This window comes from Sceloporus occidentalis, unplaced genomic scaffold, assembly GCF_023333645.1.
Source record: "Sceloporus occidentalis isolate IW3139 unplaced genomic scaffold, rSceOcc1.0.p SCAF_5, whole genome shotgun sequence".
In the NCBI taxonomy this organism is placed as follows: domain Eukaryota; kingdom Metazoa; phylum Chordata; class Lepidosauria; order Squamata; family Phrynosomatidae; genus Sceloporus; species Sceloporus occidentalis.
This window is the reverse complement of record NW_028316985.1, coordinates 126,475,657-126,493,328: the sequence shown is the minus strand read 5'-3', so window position 1 is coordinate 126,493,328 and position 17,672 is coordinate 126,475,657. Positions and strand designations below refer to the sequence as shown.

The window sequence follows — 17,672 nt, the reverse complement described above, 5'->3', positions numbered from 1 at the left end:
AGTTGTAGATAGGAGCTCTATAGAGGTTAACAGAAGCCAAAACTCAGGCCCGTTACAGACCGCCGTGAAGTGGCAGTTTGCCGCCGCCGGTTGCAGCGTCCGGGAGCTGCAGCAGCCAAATGGTGTGGTTCCTGGACGCTACAGAGAAGGAGATCGAAAATCGCGCTCCTTCCTGGGCCCCAGAAGAGATGCCATGAGGCGCTAGTCGTGCACTCGCAGCGTCACTTCCGAGGTGCGACGTGCGGACGTAGAGCATCCGCTACGTCAAGATGGTGGCGGCCGTGTGGAACAGCCGCCGCCATTTGTTACGGACTCAGTCCGTGGTAGGGTTAGGGGCGTCTGGAAGAGACGCCCCTTTCTAACCCTAGCACGGACTGAGTCCGTCCTAGGGTGCCCGTGTGTAACGGGCCTCACTTACAGCCTGAACAGATGGGACAATTGAAGCAGCTTCCAGCTGTTTTAGAGGCATGTTGTTTATGTGAAGCTCATCTCCATAGCAGCTGGAAGCCACATCAAAGTTGCATTCCAATCCTTAGGACTGGAGCTAAAAGGAGCTGGGAAAGTCTGACTCCTAACAGCACTGGTCAGCACCCGTGTCCACAGCCCACCTTGGGAGCAGGCCATGTGGACAGTGGGGTTTTGGCATGCATCTGGCCACAGTGGACTCAGGCCACTCTTTTGTGCCCGTCTATTCTAAGTTACATTTGGCCCTCCGTTTTTGCAGGAGATCCATTCTGGACCCCCCATGAAAATGGAGGCTCGCGCTTATTCAAGCCATATAGGCTTGAATGGGGTGCGTCCCCATGCGCAAATATCGGACGTCGCCCCTCCGCGTTAGGAGGGGCAACTGTATTATCAAATCTTTTGCTATAGGCCTTTACCACATGTTTATGTTCTGTCATGTGTGGTACTAATACGTTCCAGGAATGGAAAAAAGAGGGGAACAGGGTCATCATGGATTTTCTACAGTGGCAGATTATAACCTACTATGGAACTTTTAAAAAATATGCTTCCTGTTTTTGTTAAAATAGGCCATGGGGCTCAGCAGGCTGCCCCAAAAGGGTGGGCTGGAGCTGTCTGTTTTAGCTTCCGAGGGAGCCTGCAGCAGCCAAACCACGCGAGCTCCCTCCGCACCAAAAAGAACCCAGAAAAATTGTTCTTTTTGGCATGCATGGGTGCCGTCATCATTGTGCCATTAGCGTACTGTGGCGTGTCAATTACACAAGTACAGCGCCTCGACATATAATAATAATAATAATAACAACAATAATAATAGGTTTTATTTATATACCGCCCAATCACTGGGAATCCGAGCGGTTTACAATAGAGGGGATAACAGACAGTTCCCTGCCCACAGGCTTACAATCTAAAAGACACGACACAAAAGAAGAAGGGAATGGTGAGGGGGGGGAGAGGATCAGGTCCAGCATTCTTCTCTCCCTCTGAGGCCTGGACCAAGGCAGATGGACCGGAGGGAGGGCTCTTCTTCTTCAGGCTAGCCCCTGATGGTACTGGGCGAGCCTTCTCTCTCCCTCAGAGGCCGAAAGATGACAGTTAGGGAGGGAGGAGCCTCTTTCTTCAGGCCAGCCCTTGATGGTACTGGGCCAGCCTTCTCTCTCCCTCAGAGGCCGAAAGATGACAGTTAGGGAGGGAGGAGCCTCTTTCTTCAGGCCAGCCCTTGATGGTACTGGGCCAGCCTTCTCTCTCCCTCAGAGGCCGAAAGATGACAGTTAGGGAGGGAGGAGCCTCTTTCTTCAGGCAACACCGCGCTTGCATCATCATGTTGGCCCCCATGTGGAAGGGAGGCAGCCATAATGGTGGCATCTGTATGGACTAGGGTTTGGGAGCATGCGATTGGTCCACACTGCCAAACCCTAGATTGGCGCTGGCACACCACTTCCCACCTGTCTGTCTCGGGCCTAAATCAAGCTAAGGGGATACTATTGCTCTGGATACCAAAGATGACATATCATCTGTATGCGGTCATGGCTAACCACATTCCTAAGGTCCCATAAGCATACACCCCCTCCGGTGAACATGTAAGCCCTGCCCTTGGATCTAGGACCCATGCCAAACCAGCCCCAAAGTTCTGATCATGCAAAGGAAACACAATAAACATTGTGAAGAGCAAGGGTGGAAATGAAGCTCTGATGAAAACTGAAGCTTGGAGATAGGAATGGCTTAAACAGTCCAGCCCCCTAACAGAATGAAGCCTGCAGCATAGAGTTGGCCCTCCATATCCATGGATTCTCCATCCATGATTTCAACCATTCATGGCTTGAAAATATTTTTTAAAAAATTCCAAAAACCAAACCTTGATTTTGCGATTTTATATAATGGATACCATTTTAATAAGCCTTTGTATATAATGGTACCTGAGCATCCATAGATTTTGGTATCCGCAAAAGGGAGGGGGAGCTGGAACCAAACATCAGCAGGTACCAAGGGCCCATTGTGCAACATCTGTGCACCCACATGACCACCGTGCTGCTTTTGATTGGTCCCAGGGACTGCACAAATCACACAGCCATCTTGAAAAGAGTAGGAAGCCAGAAACAAAAAAGCACCTATCAGCTTTGCCTTCACCACCACCTGGAATGAGTCACAGAGCATACTTATCAAAATCAAGAAAATCCTATACCTTCAGTACACATATTGGCTGGAATCTTGTTAGTCCCTATTAGAGTAGACCCATTCAACCAAATATTGCATGATGAGTCAATGCATAGGTAAATCTAATTGTTTCAATTACTTTACTCTAATTGGACCTAACCAAAGGATCTAGACTATTCTTTGTGAGATTCTGCACATGCACAGGAGGCTGAAGATTGTTTCATATTTTTGAAGTGTTTATCATCCTTCTCTGGCAAAACATTAATTTGTAACTGAAGATGATAGATGATTTTTTTTGGGGGGAACAAACACCAGAATTTCTCAGAGACGATGCCCTTTCGAGATGCCACTTCCTTTTTAGTTTGCCGAACTCCATCATTTTAATTGCTTAGAGCTGATTTTTTTCCTTAACTGGCTTGTAAGTGGCTTTTAAATGCTGCCTTTAATTCTCAATTTTAGATAATATTTATGTTTCCTTTTTTCTGTGAACTTTTTTGAGAATAGCCTTTCGAAAGGTAAAATATATTTTTGTGAAATAACGATAACAACAATAACACAATATTTTTTAAAATTTGTATTGTCTTCCTAAAGCTTTCCTTTTGAAAGTTTTATTGTAGTGGGAGGTAAATGCAAAAAATAGTAATTTATCTAATATTTCTTCTAATATGCAAAGGTTATTCACATTAATTTCTGCACAGATTGCTACAGTGATTCTTTTTACAGTTGTGTCACTAAGCTTGTGTTGCAGTTGTGTTATGGTAAATGTGAATCTGCATCTCCACCACAAATCTATGGAGTTAAGAACAGTTTAACTCGATTTCAGGCCAGAACAGACTGGCATAAAAAGCTGGCTTCCAGCCGGCTTGGAGACATAGTGTGCAGCATTTATACGGCACACGCTGCTGGAGCACCTTAAAGTCAGCTTCCCACTGCAGCAGGGCACAAAAGCTGGCTTTTTGCTAGCACAAAAAGGAGTAGTTGTTTGTCACTCCTTTTTCAGCAGGCCAAAAGATGTAATGGGACTGTGGTATGAGGTTGCCATGACCCCAATCCAGCTTTGTCAGGGGCGTCTTGAAGCCACCCCTTTGGGGCAGTCTGTTTTGCCCCTTATTTAGGCTCAAGTTTAGCATTAAATCTGCTTTAAGCCTGGAGAGTTTCAGCTACTGCTCACAAAACCTTGCTGTATATTTTAAAAATTTATTATGTATATGATAACTTTGAATCCCTATATTGGGAGAAAGGTGTGATATAAGAAAAGGAAATAATAATAAATAATGATATCCTGTAGTTAGTACTGCTAGGCCAGAACTATCCTGGGCCTAAAGTCAATTATGGCAGGATACATACCTCCATTTTGTAGCGTGCCGGCGGTGAGACTAGGGTTAGAGGGCGCACAGTATTCAGACGCTCCCTAACCCTAGTATGTACTCCTTACGTAAAAATGGTGGCGCCCTGTAGACATGGGCACCGCCATTTTGACGTGACAGACGCTTAGCGGCAGCCGCACGTCCCGGCACCTTTGTGACACTGCAAGTGCACCATTGGCGCATTGTGGTATCACAAAGGCGCCACAAGAAGTACCCGCTTTTTAAGGGTTCTTTTTGTTCCACGACGGAGCCATGTGGCTTGTCCCCTGTGGCTCCCTCACTGAGCAAACCAGGGAGGTGGGAGACAGCCCTTTTTGGGCGGTCTGTATCCCGCCTACATATCTTAGTCAACTGTGATCTCATTGATTCCAATGTGGAAGCAAAACAGCTTTTTTGTCTCAAGGAAAAGATGTAACTAGTAGAAAGAGAATGCAAATTTACTTCTGGTCATAATTTCTCTGCAAAATGTTTAGCTCAGAATAGTGTCTCAGTATGTTAAAAAAATCACATTCTGAATACAGATCAACCTAAAGAAGAAAAATATAAAAAATTAATATTTTTAGTAGAAATATATCTTTCCTTGGATATATTTAACTTATAACTGCACATTTGGGCAAATTACTAAAAGAAAAGGAAATGTTACTAACTTATTCTCTATTTGTATCTTTGAAAGCTATGCAATTCAGTGTATACTTACCCAGAAGTTAGTTCCCCTGTGCTCAGTGGGCCTTATTCCAAGATAAGGCTGCGATCCTTATCATATGATTCTGTGAGAATTGTACCTAAGGACTGCAGCCTTGATTTCAAGTGACTTGAGTCTTTGCCAAGTCAATTAGGCATTTATAAAGGATCTCAGGCTGCTGAATTCATTCAACAGAATGTGTAGAATTTTCCTTTTTAAAAAACTTGCTTTTTGAGAGGGAAGTCATTGAAGAAACAGGGGTTGGTGAGAGACAGACTTAGAGTATTTTGTTGCTAAGATTAAAGAACTCATCTCTTCTTCTGTGTTCTGATCGTATCTAGCTATTTTGCTGTGGGAGATAATATTTTTAGAACTCTCTGTTCATTACCTCCTCCTGTACTACAGTATTTCCTTTTGAATGTCAGGAACAACATTCCTTTTCTACAGTTAACACCAATCTCTCTCTGTTTTACAGAATTGACCAAAAAATGTCTGGAGGCCAGAGTGGTTATGAACTAAGTGAAGCCAAAGCCATTGTGAATGAATTGAAGTCTATCAGAAAGGCTATAAGCTCTGGTGAGAAAGAGAAGCAAGATTTAATGCAGGTATTTTGATACTGTTCACATCAGTTTACATTTGTTAGCTAATTGTGGTTTCTCATTTTACCTTCTTGAGATAGCATATTTTTACAGGGTTATTGTCATTTTTTAAAAATGTATACGTGTGTTGTTGTTTTTAAATGCAAAGATGACTGATTGCATGGACTCATACACTGGACAGATAAAATGTTGATAAAGATGAAGGCTTTCACGGCTGGCATTCATAGTTTTTTGTAGGTTTTTTTTTTGGCTATATGGCCATGTTCTGGAAGAATGTATGTTTTGCCTGCATCTGTGGCTAGCATCTTCAGAGATGCCAGCCACAGATGCAGGCAAAATGTCAGGAATAAATTCTTCCAGAACACAGCCACATAGTCTGAAAATCCCACAAAAAACTGTTGATAAAGAGCTTTGGTTACCTCTTCATATCTTAGCCTCTTTCCCTCTCCCTTGCCTGCCTCCCCCACACACGTTGCACTTTTAAAGTGAAATATAGTAGTACCTGATTTTTGTGTTTTCTTGCAGAGCCTTGTAAAGTTACGAGAGAGGTTCCTCTTAGACCAAACTATTGACAGGTCATCAGAACCAGATTTGAGGTGCAGCCAAGTGCACTCTCATCTTTCTCTCTCTCGACAGACTTTGGATGCAGGGTCTCAGACAGACATTTCTGGTGATGTAAGTGTTTCATGCCTTTTAAGCATGGGGAAAGGAGAACATGGTTGAAAAACATTCGTTAAGAAATTTCAGTTCAACTGCTTGTGGCTGCTTCATGAGATATGAAGCATATTGCTGGTCAAGATGGCTATACCATTACATCTTGCTGATATTTAAATCCTGTATTGGTCAATGGATACTTCTCTGAGGTATACTGGGAATTCTGAAGCCTGGATTTCACAGGAATATTTTTAAATGCTACAACCAGAATTTCCTCATCCTCATTCAAGTTTCTACTGCTAAAGAAATAGTGGGGTTTGGGAAAGAAGTAGTACAAAAAGAATTAAGTTATGAGGGAATAAAATTTCCTACTGAGATTAATTAGAATATAATTTATCTACAAAAATGTAAAATCATCAGTTGGTACTAACTATATTTATGGAGGTTATATATTGAAAATACCTATAACAGAGATAAATGTATATGAAATGTAAATACTTTTTCAGGAAAACAATTTAAAATTATGGCAATAAGTGGAGTCTTTCATAAGCTATCAAGACTGAATGGTATCTTTAAGAATGAAATTGATATCTTTCCCTCTGAAGTGGGGTTCCTGTGAACGTCAGCAGCTGTTTGAAATATTTGCAAAATGTTTATAGCAAACCTCAACGCTTCATATTTTGTGTTCTCCACAGCATTATGGAGTTAGGGGCTGTACAGACAGCCTGACAGGGGTGGCTCTATGCTGCCCCTGGAAGCACTAGATTAGGGATGCGTCAACCGCACGCCATGCTCCAACCCGGTGTAAAAAGGAGTCACGAAACGCAGCTCCTATTTGCGCCATACAAGGGACACCATAAGTGCCCCAGCGCAGCATTATGACACCTCTCATGCACAGTGCCGTTTGGGTGCTGCGCATGAGGGATGTCATCATAGTGCATGCCGTATGGACGGGTGCACACCATGATGGTGGCTGGGCGACGATAGTAGGGCTTTGAGTGTCTAAACGCTCAGCCCTACCTGAGCCCTAGTTCCCCTGCAGGCCGGCACAAAGTGCCAGTCTGTACAGGCTCTTAGTTATCTTGTGGAATTCATCTCTTACCCACATTCAGGTTTTTTAAAAAATCATTTTACTTACTAACCTATCAGCAGTCTATTTTACTCTATAGAGTCTCGATTATCTGACGTAACGTGGCAGTCCCATAGGTCGGATAGTCGAAAAAGTCAGATAATCCGGAGGGTCATAGGAAAAGTCTAGCAACCACTATGAAAAGCCTTGAATCGCTATGAAAAGCCTAGCAACCACTATGAAAAGCCTTGAATCACTATGAAAAGCCTAGCAATCACTATGAAAAGCCTTCCAATCACTATGAAAATACAAATTGGGGAAAAAATCAACATTTTGAAGAAAAGTACTGTAAGTACTTACCTGTACAGTTTAAACATTTCAGTCCACAGACACTTTAAAAAAGTCACTGATTTTTTTCTGCTTTCCTGAGGATTGCCGCTTTTTTGCAGCCAAATCTCACCATCTTTGCAGCATCATAATGTCCATCCCTGTAACTTCCTCTTGTTGCTCGATGTACCTCATTCCAGTTTCTATAGCCCTGACCCCTTCGCCATGAGAGATTTTGACAGGTTGCACAGATAATGTTTGCTCATCAATTTCTATTTCGTCACCATCATCATCACCACTGTTTACAAGAGCCACAATTTCTTCATCAGTGATTTCATATTGATCGTCTTCTTTCATCCAGCCGTCAACCTCATGAGAAGACACATCCTCACAACCTGGGATACGGTGTACTAAGGGCAGAATGCTATCTTTGTCTTCATCTGTGCTTTCCATGATGTCTGCATCATATTCTTCATTCTCGCATAGCAATTTATTCCAAGATTTGACAATTGTCTGATCCTTAACATCACCCCAAGCCCTTGCAACCCAATAAGCAACATCCTTTACACTGTTGCATTTCAGTCTTTCAATCATGTCTTGCCCTTCCTCAGATTCTTCTATCAGTGTTGACAGCAACTTCCTGCGATAATTCTTTTTAAGCGTTTCTAAAACGCCCTGATCCATTGGTTGGCATATGGCGGTGACATTAGGTGGGAGAAACATAGCCTTAATGTTCCCATCTTGAAGCTCCACTGCATCAGGGTGTGTCGGGGCGTTGTCTAGCAACAAAACTGCTTTTCTGGGACGGTCATTGTCTCTCAAAAATTTCTCCGTTGAAGGAACAAATTCTTTAAAAAAACATTCTTTGAAAATTTCTCTGCTCATCCACGAACCTCTTTGACTGTAGTACTTCACAGGAAACGCACTCTTTGAGATGTTTTTAAAGGCTCTTGGATTTTTGGACTTCCCAGTCAGTACAAGGTCCATTTTGAGGGCTGCAGATGCATTGCTGCATGCTAAAATAGTCAGCCTTTCTTTACTACACTTGTATCCTGGGGCTGCTGCTTCAGTTCTGGATGCAAGGCTCTTACTGGGTAACAATTTGTAATTGAGGTCGGTCTCATCACAATTGAATATCTGATCGTCCGTTAGGCTTTCAGTTTCAACAAGGTCTAGAATTTTTTTTCCTGAATGTCTGCATTTCTTCAAAATCAGAAGATAATTTCTCTCCACAAATACATAACTGGCGGACTCCGTAACGTTTCTTCCACCTGTCAAGCCAACCAACACTGGCCGTAAAACCTGGCTCCCCTTCATCAAATTCCTTTCGAAAATGCAAATCCTTTTGCTGCAAAATAGGCCCTGAAATAGGCACACCTTTGTCTCTGAACTGCAGAAACCAAACATACAAAGCCTCACTGACCTTTTCATAGCCACACTTTTTCATGGTTTTCCTCTCTTTCACAGCCTCATCTGTTAATCTGGAGGAACACCATTTCTCTATCTCCACTCGGTTCCTTCTCCAGTCTCCTACAGTTACCCTTCCAACGCCATAGTCATTTGCTACCTTCTGCAATGTCTCTCCATTGTCCAGTCTCTTGATTGCCTCAAGTTTCTTCTCCATTGATACAAGAACCTTCTTCCTTTTCATTGGAATGCTTGGGGATGTGCTTGGGGTTGCCATGCTCTGGGCCTGATGGTGCTCTGGGCCTGGTGGCGCTATGGGCTCTGGGCCTGGTGGCGCTATGGGCTCTGGGCCTGGTGGTGCTCTGAGCCTGGTGGCGCTCTGGGCTCTGGGCCTGGTGGTGCTCTGGGCCTGGTGGCACTATGGGCCTGGTGGCGCTATGGGCCTGGTGGTGCTTACTGCTGCGATCGGGGCTGGTGCCTGTGCCGCTCGGGGCCGCGCTTGGGGGCTGGCACCTCCACGCTTGCGGCCTGGTGCTGGTGGTGCTCGGGGCCGTGTTCGGGGGCCGGCGCCTCCACATTTGCGGTGGTGCTCGGGGCCAGAGCCAGTGGCGCTCGGGGCCGCGCTCAATGGCCGCTGCCTCCGTGCTTGCTGCGCTTGGGGCCTGGTGCGCTTGGGGCCTGCTGCTGCTCGCCACCGCGCTAGGAGCCCTTTCCAGCTGGGGACGTGGCAAGGGCTCCAAGCCAAGCCCACCGACCAATCCGACGTCGGATAATCCAGAACGTCAGATGAACGAAGGTCGGATAAACAAGACTCTACTGTATTTGAAATGAGTGGGAAAGCTAAACTATGAAATGTATAAGATAATTAATGTTTATTCTATCACCAGCAACTTCTTAAAATTATTAAAGCATTATAAATTTCATTTTATCTGTGTGATAATATTTTTTCCAGTATCATACATTTCATTTCCCCCCCATTTTTGTAAGTTTTCCTCCCCATACGTTCCTATGTGGGAGAAAACACTTCCCAGGTGCTCCGTGGCCGCTCCAGGAAAAGGAAAGAAATAAACATTGAATGAAATTAAAGAATAAGAAAGAAAAAGTAACACTACTCCTAAACACTATTAACTTTTAAGACATAGGGTGGGCCTCTTAGGGGGTCCGCTATAGAAATTTATTTTTAAAAGGATTCGGTGAGTCAAAAAGGTTGGGAGCCCCTGTCCTAGAGGGATATTTATGCCTCAAACTGATTTTAAATTGAACAAAAAGTTCATAATCCCATAGTAAAAAAACATGTGGCAATATTTCTTATTTCTTCCTCCCCCGTATCTTATGCTATTGGGATACATTGCATCCCATCCCATTTCCTGCCATGAGCCCAATATTTCATTTGGCCCCCTGTGTGTTGATTTCCCTTCTGTGTTCTTCTCCAGAGTTTCTTGATATCCCAAAGAAGAATTTAAGTTAATATTGTGAATTACAGTGTGACCCAATATAGTTCTGTTACATTTTACTGATGTCATATTCCAAATTTCTAAAATTAAATTTTGAAACTAGTCATTGTTATTATTTCTAGTTAGGACTTCACATTCACACACCTTGTGGGAAAGGGTTAAATGATTATAGCCTATATATTTCTTATACTTCAGTAGACTATATTCATTTTTGCAGAAATATGATTGTAAAATAAACTCATATAAAAGTAAAGTTTAAAGCTTCCTAGTTGACCAAAGATTTCATCCAAAATATGTTTTCTACATCTGAAACTGACTGATGGAATTAACATTTTAGCAACTTAAAAATCTTTGGGATCTCATTGACTGATATGCCAGCCATAAGTTTATATCCACAAATGTTTTCCAAATGCTGGCATATTTCTTTAAGGTACCTTGATGAAAGGATGTGGAGGTGATTGTACTAGGATTTTCTGAGAAGAAGCCCAAACATGAATGTGATTTTTAGCAATCTCGATTTCATTGAAGTACTACTTTGAACTGCATTGATCTCCACCAAAGTTCTGAGTTCAAAGTAGGAAGTAACAACTTGGGATGTATTAAATGTTACTTCAAAGTAGGCCTTAAATACAATTGTAGCTGCTTGTACTAAATTCTGTTCCGAGGTGATTTACCAGTAGAAAATATAAATTCCATGTGAAAATATTTGAGTTATTATAAGCTTTTGTACTTAAAACTAGTGGTTATTGTTTTGAAATGTGTTGCTAGTTGTCTAAATAATTTTAGGTAAATAAAACATTTTCCTTTTATTTAAAAAAATGTTTAATAAGTTTGGTTCTGTCAACAGGTTGGTGTCAGAAATATGTCCAATTTAGCTGAAAAGGTCAAACTGAGTCTTCAGTACGAAGATGCCAAAAGAAGGTACAGGGTCCATTTCTTTGTTAAAATGTGAAATTGTACTTCAGTTTATAGTGTTGTAGTCAATTTCATGCTTGCAGTGACATCTACTGGTTGCATCGACAGAAGACCTTGCTTTACATTCTTATGAAGGTAATTTCATTCTAGGCTGCCTGTACTCTTGATATTAGACTGTTTACATGTTGTGAAATAAGCACAGCCATACAGAGATTTAAAAATCAGGAAAATGGCAGCAATAAAATCATTCTACTCCTGCTTGTGAATGGGATGATGTAGATCATACTAAAAGTGCAAGTTCAGGAGATCAGGCTGTTATTTGTAGGTTCTGTTCACCTTCTTGACCTGTGTACTCACAGCAAAATAAATCCTAACACAAGATATGAGAACACAACATATTGACTATTTACATAAAGGTTCATCATACAAAAAATATAATTTGCAAAGTAATGTGGCTGATAATAACCCTTTGGAATTTTTCTTAAAATACTGAAAATGGGAATTCAGTTATCTCAAGTACATGAACATTTGCTGAGGTGCACTGAGGGACTGAGACAGAAAGTACAAGGAGGATCAACCTAAATGTAGCATAGAAGGCTTCTTTGAAAGCCAACCAGAACTGAAAAATGAAGGATTAATACCATATAGATAGTAAGCTATGTGGCTTTTTAAAAACACACGACTTCCCACATAATATGGGAAATTTCAGAAATCATATTCATGGGGTGGAGGAGGAACTTTGGCTTACTTTTTTAAAATAGCAAAATCCTCATGAGTGCCTGATAATCCTTCATTGCACTGGAGAAGCTCTCAGTATTGATAGCTTAGTTTGGAGAGAGGCTCAGAAGTAGATGGAGATCAAAGGCTAGTTGTGGAAAGTTATATTGTAGAAGGTAGGATTTCAACTAACAATTCTTTCCTCCTTTATTATTTCAACCAGAGCAGAGCATAGTTTCTTTGATGTTTGAGGAGGCTTCAAACAAACCCCTCAGCATATTTTTTTAAAAGGCCTGCCTTAAAAATGGAAACTGGTGTTGACAAATGGTGCTAGTCAAGAGGGCTAAAACCTTAATTTGCCAAGAAAAAGTATAGTAATAGATTCATTATACAAAAACTTCCTTGACACTGATAAAATAATATTTCATCAAAGCCTAAGATGGCATTTTAGAGTTCATATACTTGGTTACCCCTGCACTGCAGAAATAATGCAGTTTGACACCAGTTTAATTGCCTTGGCTCAATGCTATCGGTTTTGTATTTTGTTGTGGCACCAGAGCTCACCGAGAGAGAAGGCTAAATAGTTCACAGAACTACAAATTCATAGAATTTATATCATTGAGTCATGGCAGTTAAAGTGGTATCAAACCGCATTCTTTCTGTAGTTCAGATTCAGCAGCCCTTGGCCTCAGACACGGCACCAATCACTGCCGGACCATGGCAACCAAACACCACAGTCCCAAGGCCAGTCACTGCTACGGTCCTGAACAGGCTGTGGCAATGAGCAGATAAAATCCGCTCCTTTTGCAGCTGGGTTTGAGCTGCTTTAAGCAGCCCCGTTTCAGCTTCCACGTGGTTTGAGGGTATATGTCATCTAATTGCCATGCCCCCAAACTATGTGGAAGATTTTAATTGGTTTTCAGGCGAAAAGCAGTACATCATTTAAAAAAATGAGCCTGGGATCTTTTTGTGAGTCTCCAAGGGTGCTTTGGAGACCACAAAAGTGGATTTCAGGTGCCATGTTTGGCCGACTGGCTGCATTGTCCACACTCCCAGTATAGATTGTACTTTGATCTACTCTTGAAGAGCTCGTAATAGCATTGGAAGTCGGAAAGGAGAATCAAAGAGGTGGGAAGGTAAAATGTGCTCTTGGTTTTGAAGCCCACAATGCATGCATAAATGAGTGACTGAGGGGCTATACAGACCATCCCAAAGAGGCGGCCTGCAGCCGCCCCTTTCCTCCTGGACGCTGCACCCTGACTCCACTCCCAGGCTGGCACAAAGTGCTGGTCTGTACAGGGCCTGAGTCCATATCACCCAAACTAACATAAGACTTATTGTGAAAAGTATCATGATGTATCTGCTGCTAAGGCTTCTTGGAACAGAACTGATTTTACTAATTCTTTTACTTACATCATATTGACTTGCCAAATCTAAATACAGACAGCTCTCCATATCCATGGATTCAACTATCCATGGTTTGAAAATATTTAAAAATACATATAAATTCCAGAAAGCATACCTTGATTTTGGCCCAAAGCATCATGGAGCACTATCAAGCAGCGATTAGCCCGGGACAGGGGCAACTGCATGGCCCACTCTCAAAGCCACAGCTGTGGTTCCAAACAGGCCAGCAGCAGGAGTGAATTAAATCTGATCCTTTTTCCAGTGGCTTTGGGCCACCTTTGGCAGCTTTGGATTGGGTTCCAGTTGCTTTGGGGGCGTGCATCATCTAAATGCCATGCCCGAAAAGCAGCTTCTTTTGGCCCATCTGTGTTGGGTCTCTGTCAGTTATATAAGAAATATTATTTTACTACACTATTGTATTTAATGGCATTTGAGCATCCACAGATTTTGGTATCCACAGGAGTTCCTGGAACCAACTGCCAGCGGATACCAAGAGCCCACTGTACATATTTATATTAAACCAGTCACAGTTATGTAACAGTTTCAGGTGCCTAGTACTCATCTTTTCTTCTCTCTCACTTTCTCTCTTCCTCCCCTCTCTCCCAATTTTTCTCTTTATGCTTGTGTTTTTAGGATGGCAAACTTAAAGATTGAACTGTCTAAGTTAGAAAGTGAGGCTTGGCCAGGAACACTGGATATTGAGAAGGAAAAGTTGATGCTGATTAATGAAAAAGAAGAGCTTTTGAAAGAGCTTCAATTTGTCACCCCTTGCAAACGCTCTGAAGATGAATTGAAGCATCTGGAAATGGAAAGGAAGAGGCTGGAAGAAGAGCTATCTGTGAAGAGCACACCTAGTGATGAACTTACAGAAAGGTTAAAAATAATCCTTCCTTCTAATATTAAGTACTTTTTTCTTCCCTTTAACCTTTATACTCATTGTTTAGTCTGAGCTATGCCCTGATGGGCCACTTTTCTTCAGTAGCTGTTCGGTGTAGATTTTAATTAAATTTATTATTAGTCCACTGGGCAGTAATGCAAGGAGACATTCACAGAGTTCGTATTCTTCGAAGCCTTCTGTCACTCTGCATTTGTGACCAGCATGAAAATACCTGGCTTGATGTTAAATAGCTGAAAAAGTCAGCAGTTCACAATACCTCATTGGCAGGTTTTGTAGCTTTGACTGTGACTTGCGTGAACTCTTTGTTGCAAAAGTTATCTCCATTGCTTCAGCATTCGAATCTCTTGCATTGGATAAATATTACTTTACCCATGTGCTTGCGCGCATATATATATATATATATATATATATATATATAAAACTACATTGACTGAAATTCAGATGGCAGACTGGTAATGGCTTGTTTGTGCTGCAAACTACATAGCTTATGTGTCTTCCACACTTGGCAAAATACACTCAGAAATAGAAATCTAGTGTGTGAAAATGTAATTTATATAAATTTGCATCATGGTTTATTAAGCCAAGATTCTTGGCTTATTGTTATGTGCAAATAGAGCCAATCATAATTATAAGAAAGGGCATTTCTTCTCAGTAATTAGTGAGATAGTCATGTGAAAAGACTGGCTAGGTATCCAGGATAACTCTAGATTATCATGTACAAACAGTATGTTTATGCACACTGTTGGACTTCTTCCATTAGCCTCCTTCTACTGGTGGTAGTGGATAAACAAACAACAGGCCGTCTGTATATAGTTAGTTTGTCACAGGGCTGAGCAAATAGAGGGGGAAAGCCAGCTTACCTCTGGGCTTTCCCAGTTCACAAGGAGAACCTGCTGACCGTACTGTCAGCTCCTACAAAATGCTGAACACCCATGACCAGTCTGCACTGCTCCCCTTTTTCTGCTAGGACTGATTGGTGTAAATTGAGCATTTGCAGGTACAAGCAATGCTGTGCCATTTTTTTCTCTTCCGCCCCAAACGCATGCATGTGCATGGATGTACTGCCAGCAGCCACCAATTGCCTCCCTTGTGCCACCCACCCGCCAGCCCATTTGATGCCCAGTACAACATGCAGTGCGCCCACCCACTTTGATTGCACATCAGTATGCCCAGGGCCACATTGCCACAGCGCAATCATGGAGGCCCTCTGTACATGCCCCTTTCCCCCCATAATCCTGTTAGATAAGCCAATTTGTTAACCTTATCATTAAATTAATTGTATTGCTGGTAACGCCCCATGCTGGTTGTCATTTTGCTTCATGGAGTGTGCAGTGGGATAATATATAATAAAAATATATATATATAAGTTTATTTTTATCCCGCTTTTCCAACTTTTGATCAAAGCGGTGTACAGATTTAAACAGAAAATACATCAAGATAAAACAATTAAAAACAGCATTTAAAAAATGATGATGGTGCAACTCACCACGCGTGTACAGGTTCAGTCAAGTTGTGAGCCAGTGACAAAAAATAATAATAATGGACAGCAATGGCACCAGCCCCAGCCTCTGCTCCTGTCCCCACGCTGACAGGCAATCCATGTGCCAATGCATTAGTTCACACTTTCTGGCTTGAACTGGAGCATGACTTCATCCCAGATTCCTCCCATGTTGGCCACATTTGTTGTTTAAACAATTAGGTTTCAAAATAGGGCGAAACTGTGTTTTATATCTCGGATGGACAGCCCCATAGTATCTGAACCAGGATTTCTAACTTCTCTCTTTCCCAATAAGCTAGGCACAAACCATGGCTCATGACAAATTAGAATCTTTAGTTTGGATCTCACAATAAATAAGCAATGAATGGCAGTTCTATGGTTTGTTTAACAACTTCTACTGACATAAGGAGCAAAGTGAGAGTGACGACATCATGCACTAGTATGCTGATTTGATCTTGATATATTGGTATTCTCCAAAACCCTGGCTTATCATAAAGGTGCATGACTAAAACCTATGTTTTGGTCAGTCTCTTTGTATGGTCAGTCTCTCCAAACAGTCAGGTTGTTGCGTTATAATTTTAACTTCAGATGAACAACTGAGTATTCTCAATCCAGGCAACAGAATAAATGAAGATGCCATTTTAAGTGATGTATGTAAGAGTGTAAACTAGCATTGAGTATACATCACAAAGGGTCTCCTTTCTTTTTTTTCCTCTCATGGACTTGGAGTAATAATAAATAAGTTAGAATGGATTTGCCAGGAAAAAAGTATAAGCCTTCCTTTGTGAAACATTATTTCCAAAGACATAGTTCTCTGTAGTCATTAAAAATGTTCAGAAACATTCTTCCTAACCTCAAAGGGAAGAAGATTAAGTTAGTCCTAAATCATTGTTGAAAACTGAGAAAAGAAAAACAGGCACTCTGTTTTCTGCTGGACTTTAGTGGGGATCTATTACATCTCCCCCCCCCCCCCCGGACATTTGAATTTTTAAGCCTAAGGTTCTGGGGTATGCAAGCATCCACAGTTACAGATACATATATTCTTTCCCTTAAGAACATTTTTTTCTTGCTGTACATGTCTGCTTTTAAGAGACTTTTTAAATTTAATACTTTTCAAATATAAACCCTTTGTCTGTTTTGTAAAATTGTGCCTCTGGCAAGGTATTGTCTGACCCACAGCGGATGAAAAAATGGTCTTTTAAGTAAACACTAGTAGTTTTTTTCACAATATATCTGCATTGTGATTCAGTAGAAAGTAGGCAAGAGAATAAGCTCTGATATCCAGTATCAAGAGCTGTCTGGATTAGAATGTTCAAAAATTCTGCAAATTGGAGTTCCATAATTGGAGTAGTTTTTGCAGCCATGCAGTGCCAGCCCAACTTTTTGGCTATTGAAGCTGGGAAAAGAAACATGTTGCCTCTTTCGGCTTTCCACTGTTGCTTCCTCTCACAGAGATGCTTTGGCCCCTGCTGCCATCCCTCTTCTCCATCCCATCCACTATAATCCCCTTCTCACCATTTTATACAGTAAATGTTAGGCTATGAAGACCTCACAGAGTCTGGGAGGTTTTGTTGGTGGTGAGCATAATTTCCCCATATAAACTGTAAACAATGCATCACTCTGACAGCAGTGTCTCAGACTAACATTTTGGAAGATTAGAGAAGTCCACAAATAACAGTTTTCCCAAATGGCAAGGTCTGGAAGGGGAGTGATAATCTACTACCTGAAATGGCCCACTCACTTTGTCTAATGGAATAACCAGTCCTGTAGCCATGAGGCAGTTTGGCAGCCACTGGGAGAACTGCCATACCTTTAAGGTTTTCTTTCCCTCTTTTTGCTTGTCTTGTCTCAGGACTGTTTCCAATCTGAACATCCACTTACATTTAAGGTGCCATATGGAAAACATAGGTGTCCTTTTTTCCCTTCCCACAACCATATGGGAAAGATAAGAATTAGTTACTCATATTCTCTTAGGTGGTAGAATTCAAAGACGTAGCTGTGTTAGTCTGGAAAATCAGTATGAAAAGGGATCTAGCAGCACCTGTGCAACAAACTGAAAGGTAGA

The 17,672-nt window shown here is 41.8% G+C and overlaps 1 protein-coding gene across 2 annotated transcripts in view; it reads left to right on the top strand.

Moving 5' to 3' along the window:
- The window catches only part of WWC2 (WW and C2 domain containing 2), a 177,587-nt gene that overhangs the window by 98,831 nt on the left and 61,084 nt on the right, over nt 1-17,672 (top strand). For both annotated transcript variants that reach the window (XM_089525423.1, XM_089525424.1), the window contains 4 exons: nt 5,138-5,267; nt 5,787-5,936; nt 11,020-11,093; nt 13,845-14,084. In XM_089525423.1, coding sequence (XP_089381549.1) covers nt 5,138-5,267; nt 5,787-5,936; nt 11,020-11,093; nt 13,845-14,084 — 594 coding nt within the window. The remainder of the gene's footprint in view (nt 1-5,137; nt 5,268-5,786; nt 5,937-11,019; nt 11,094-13,844; nt 14,085-17,672) is intronic.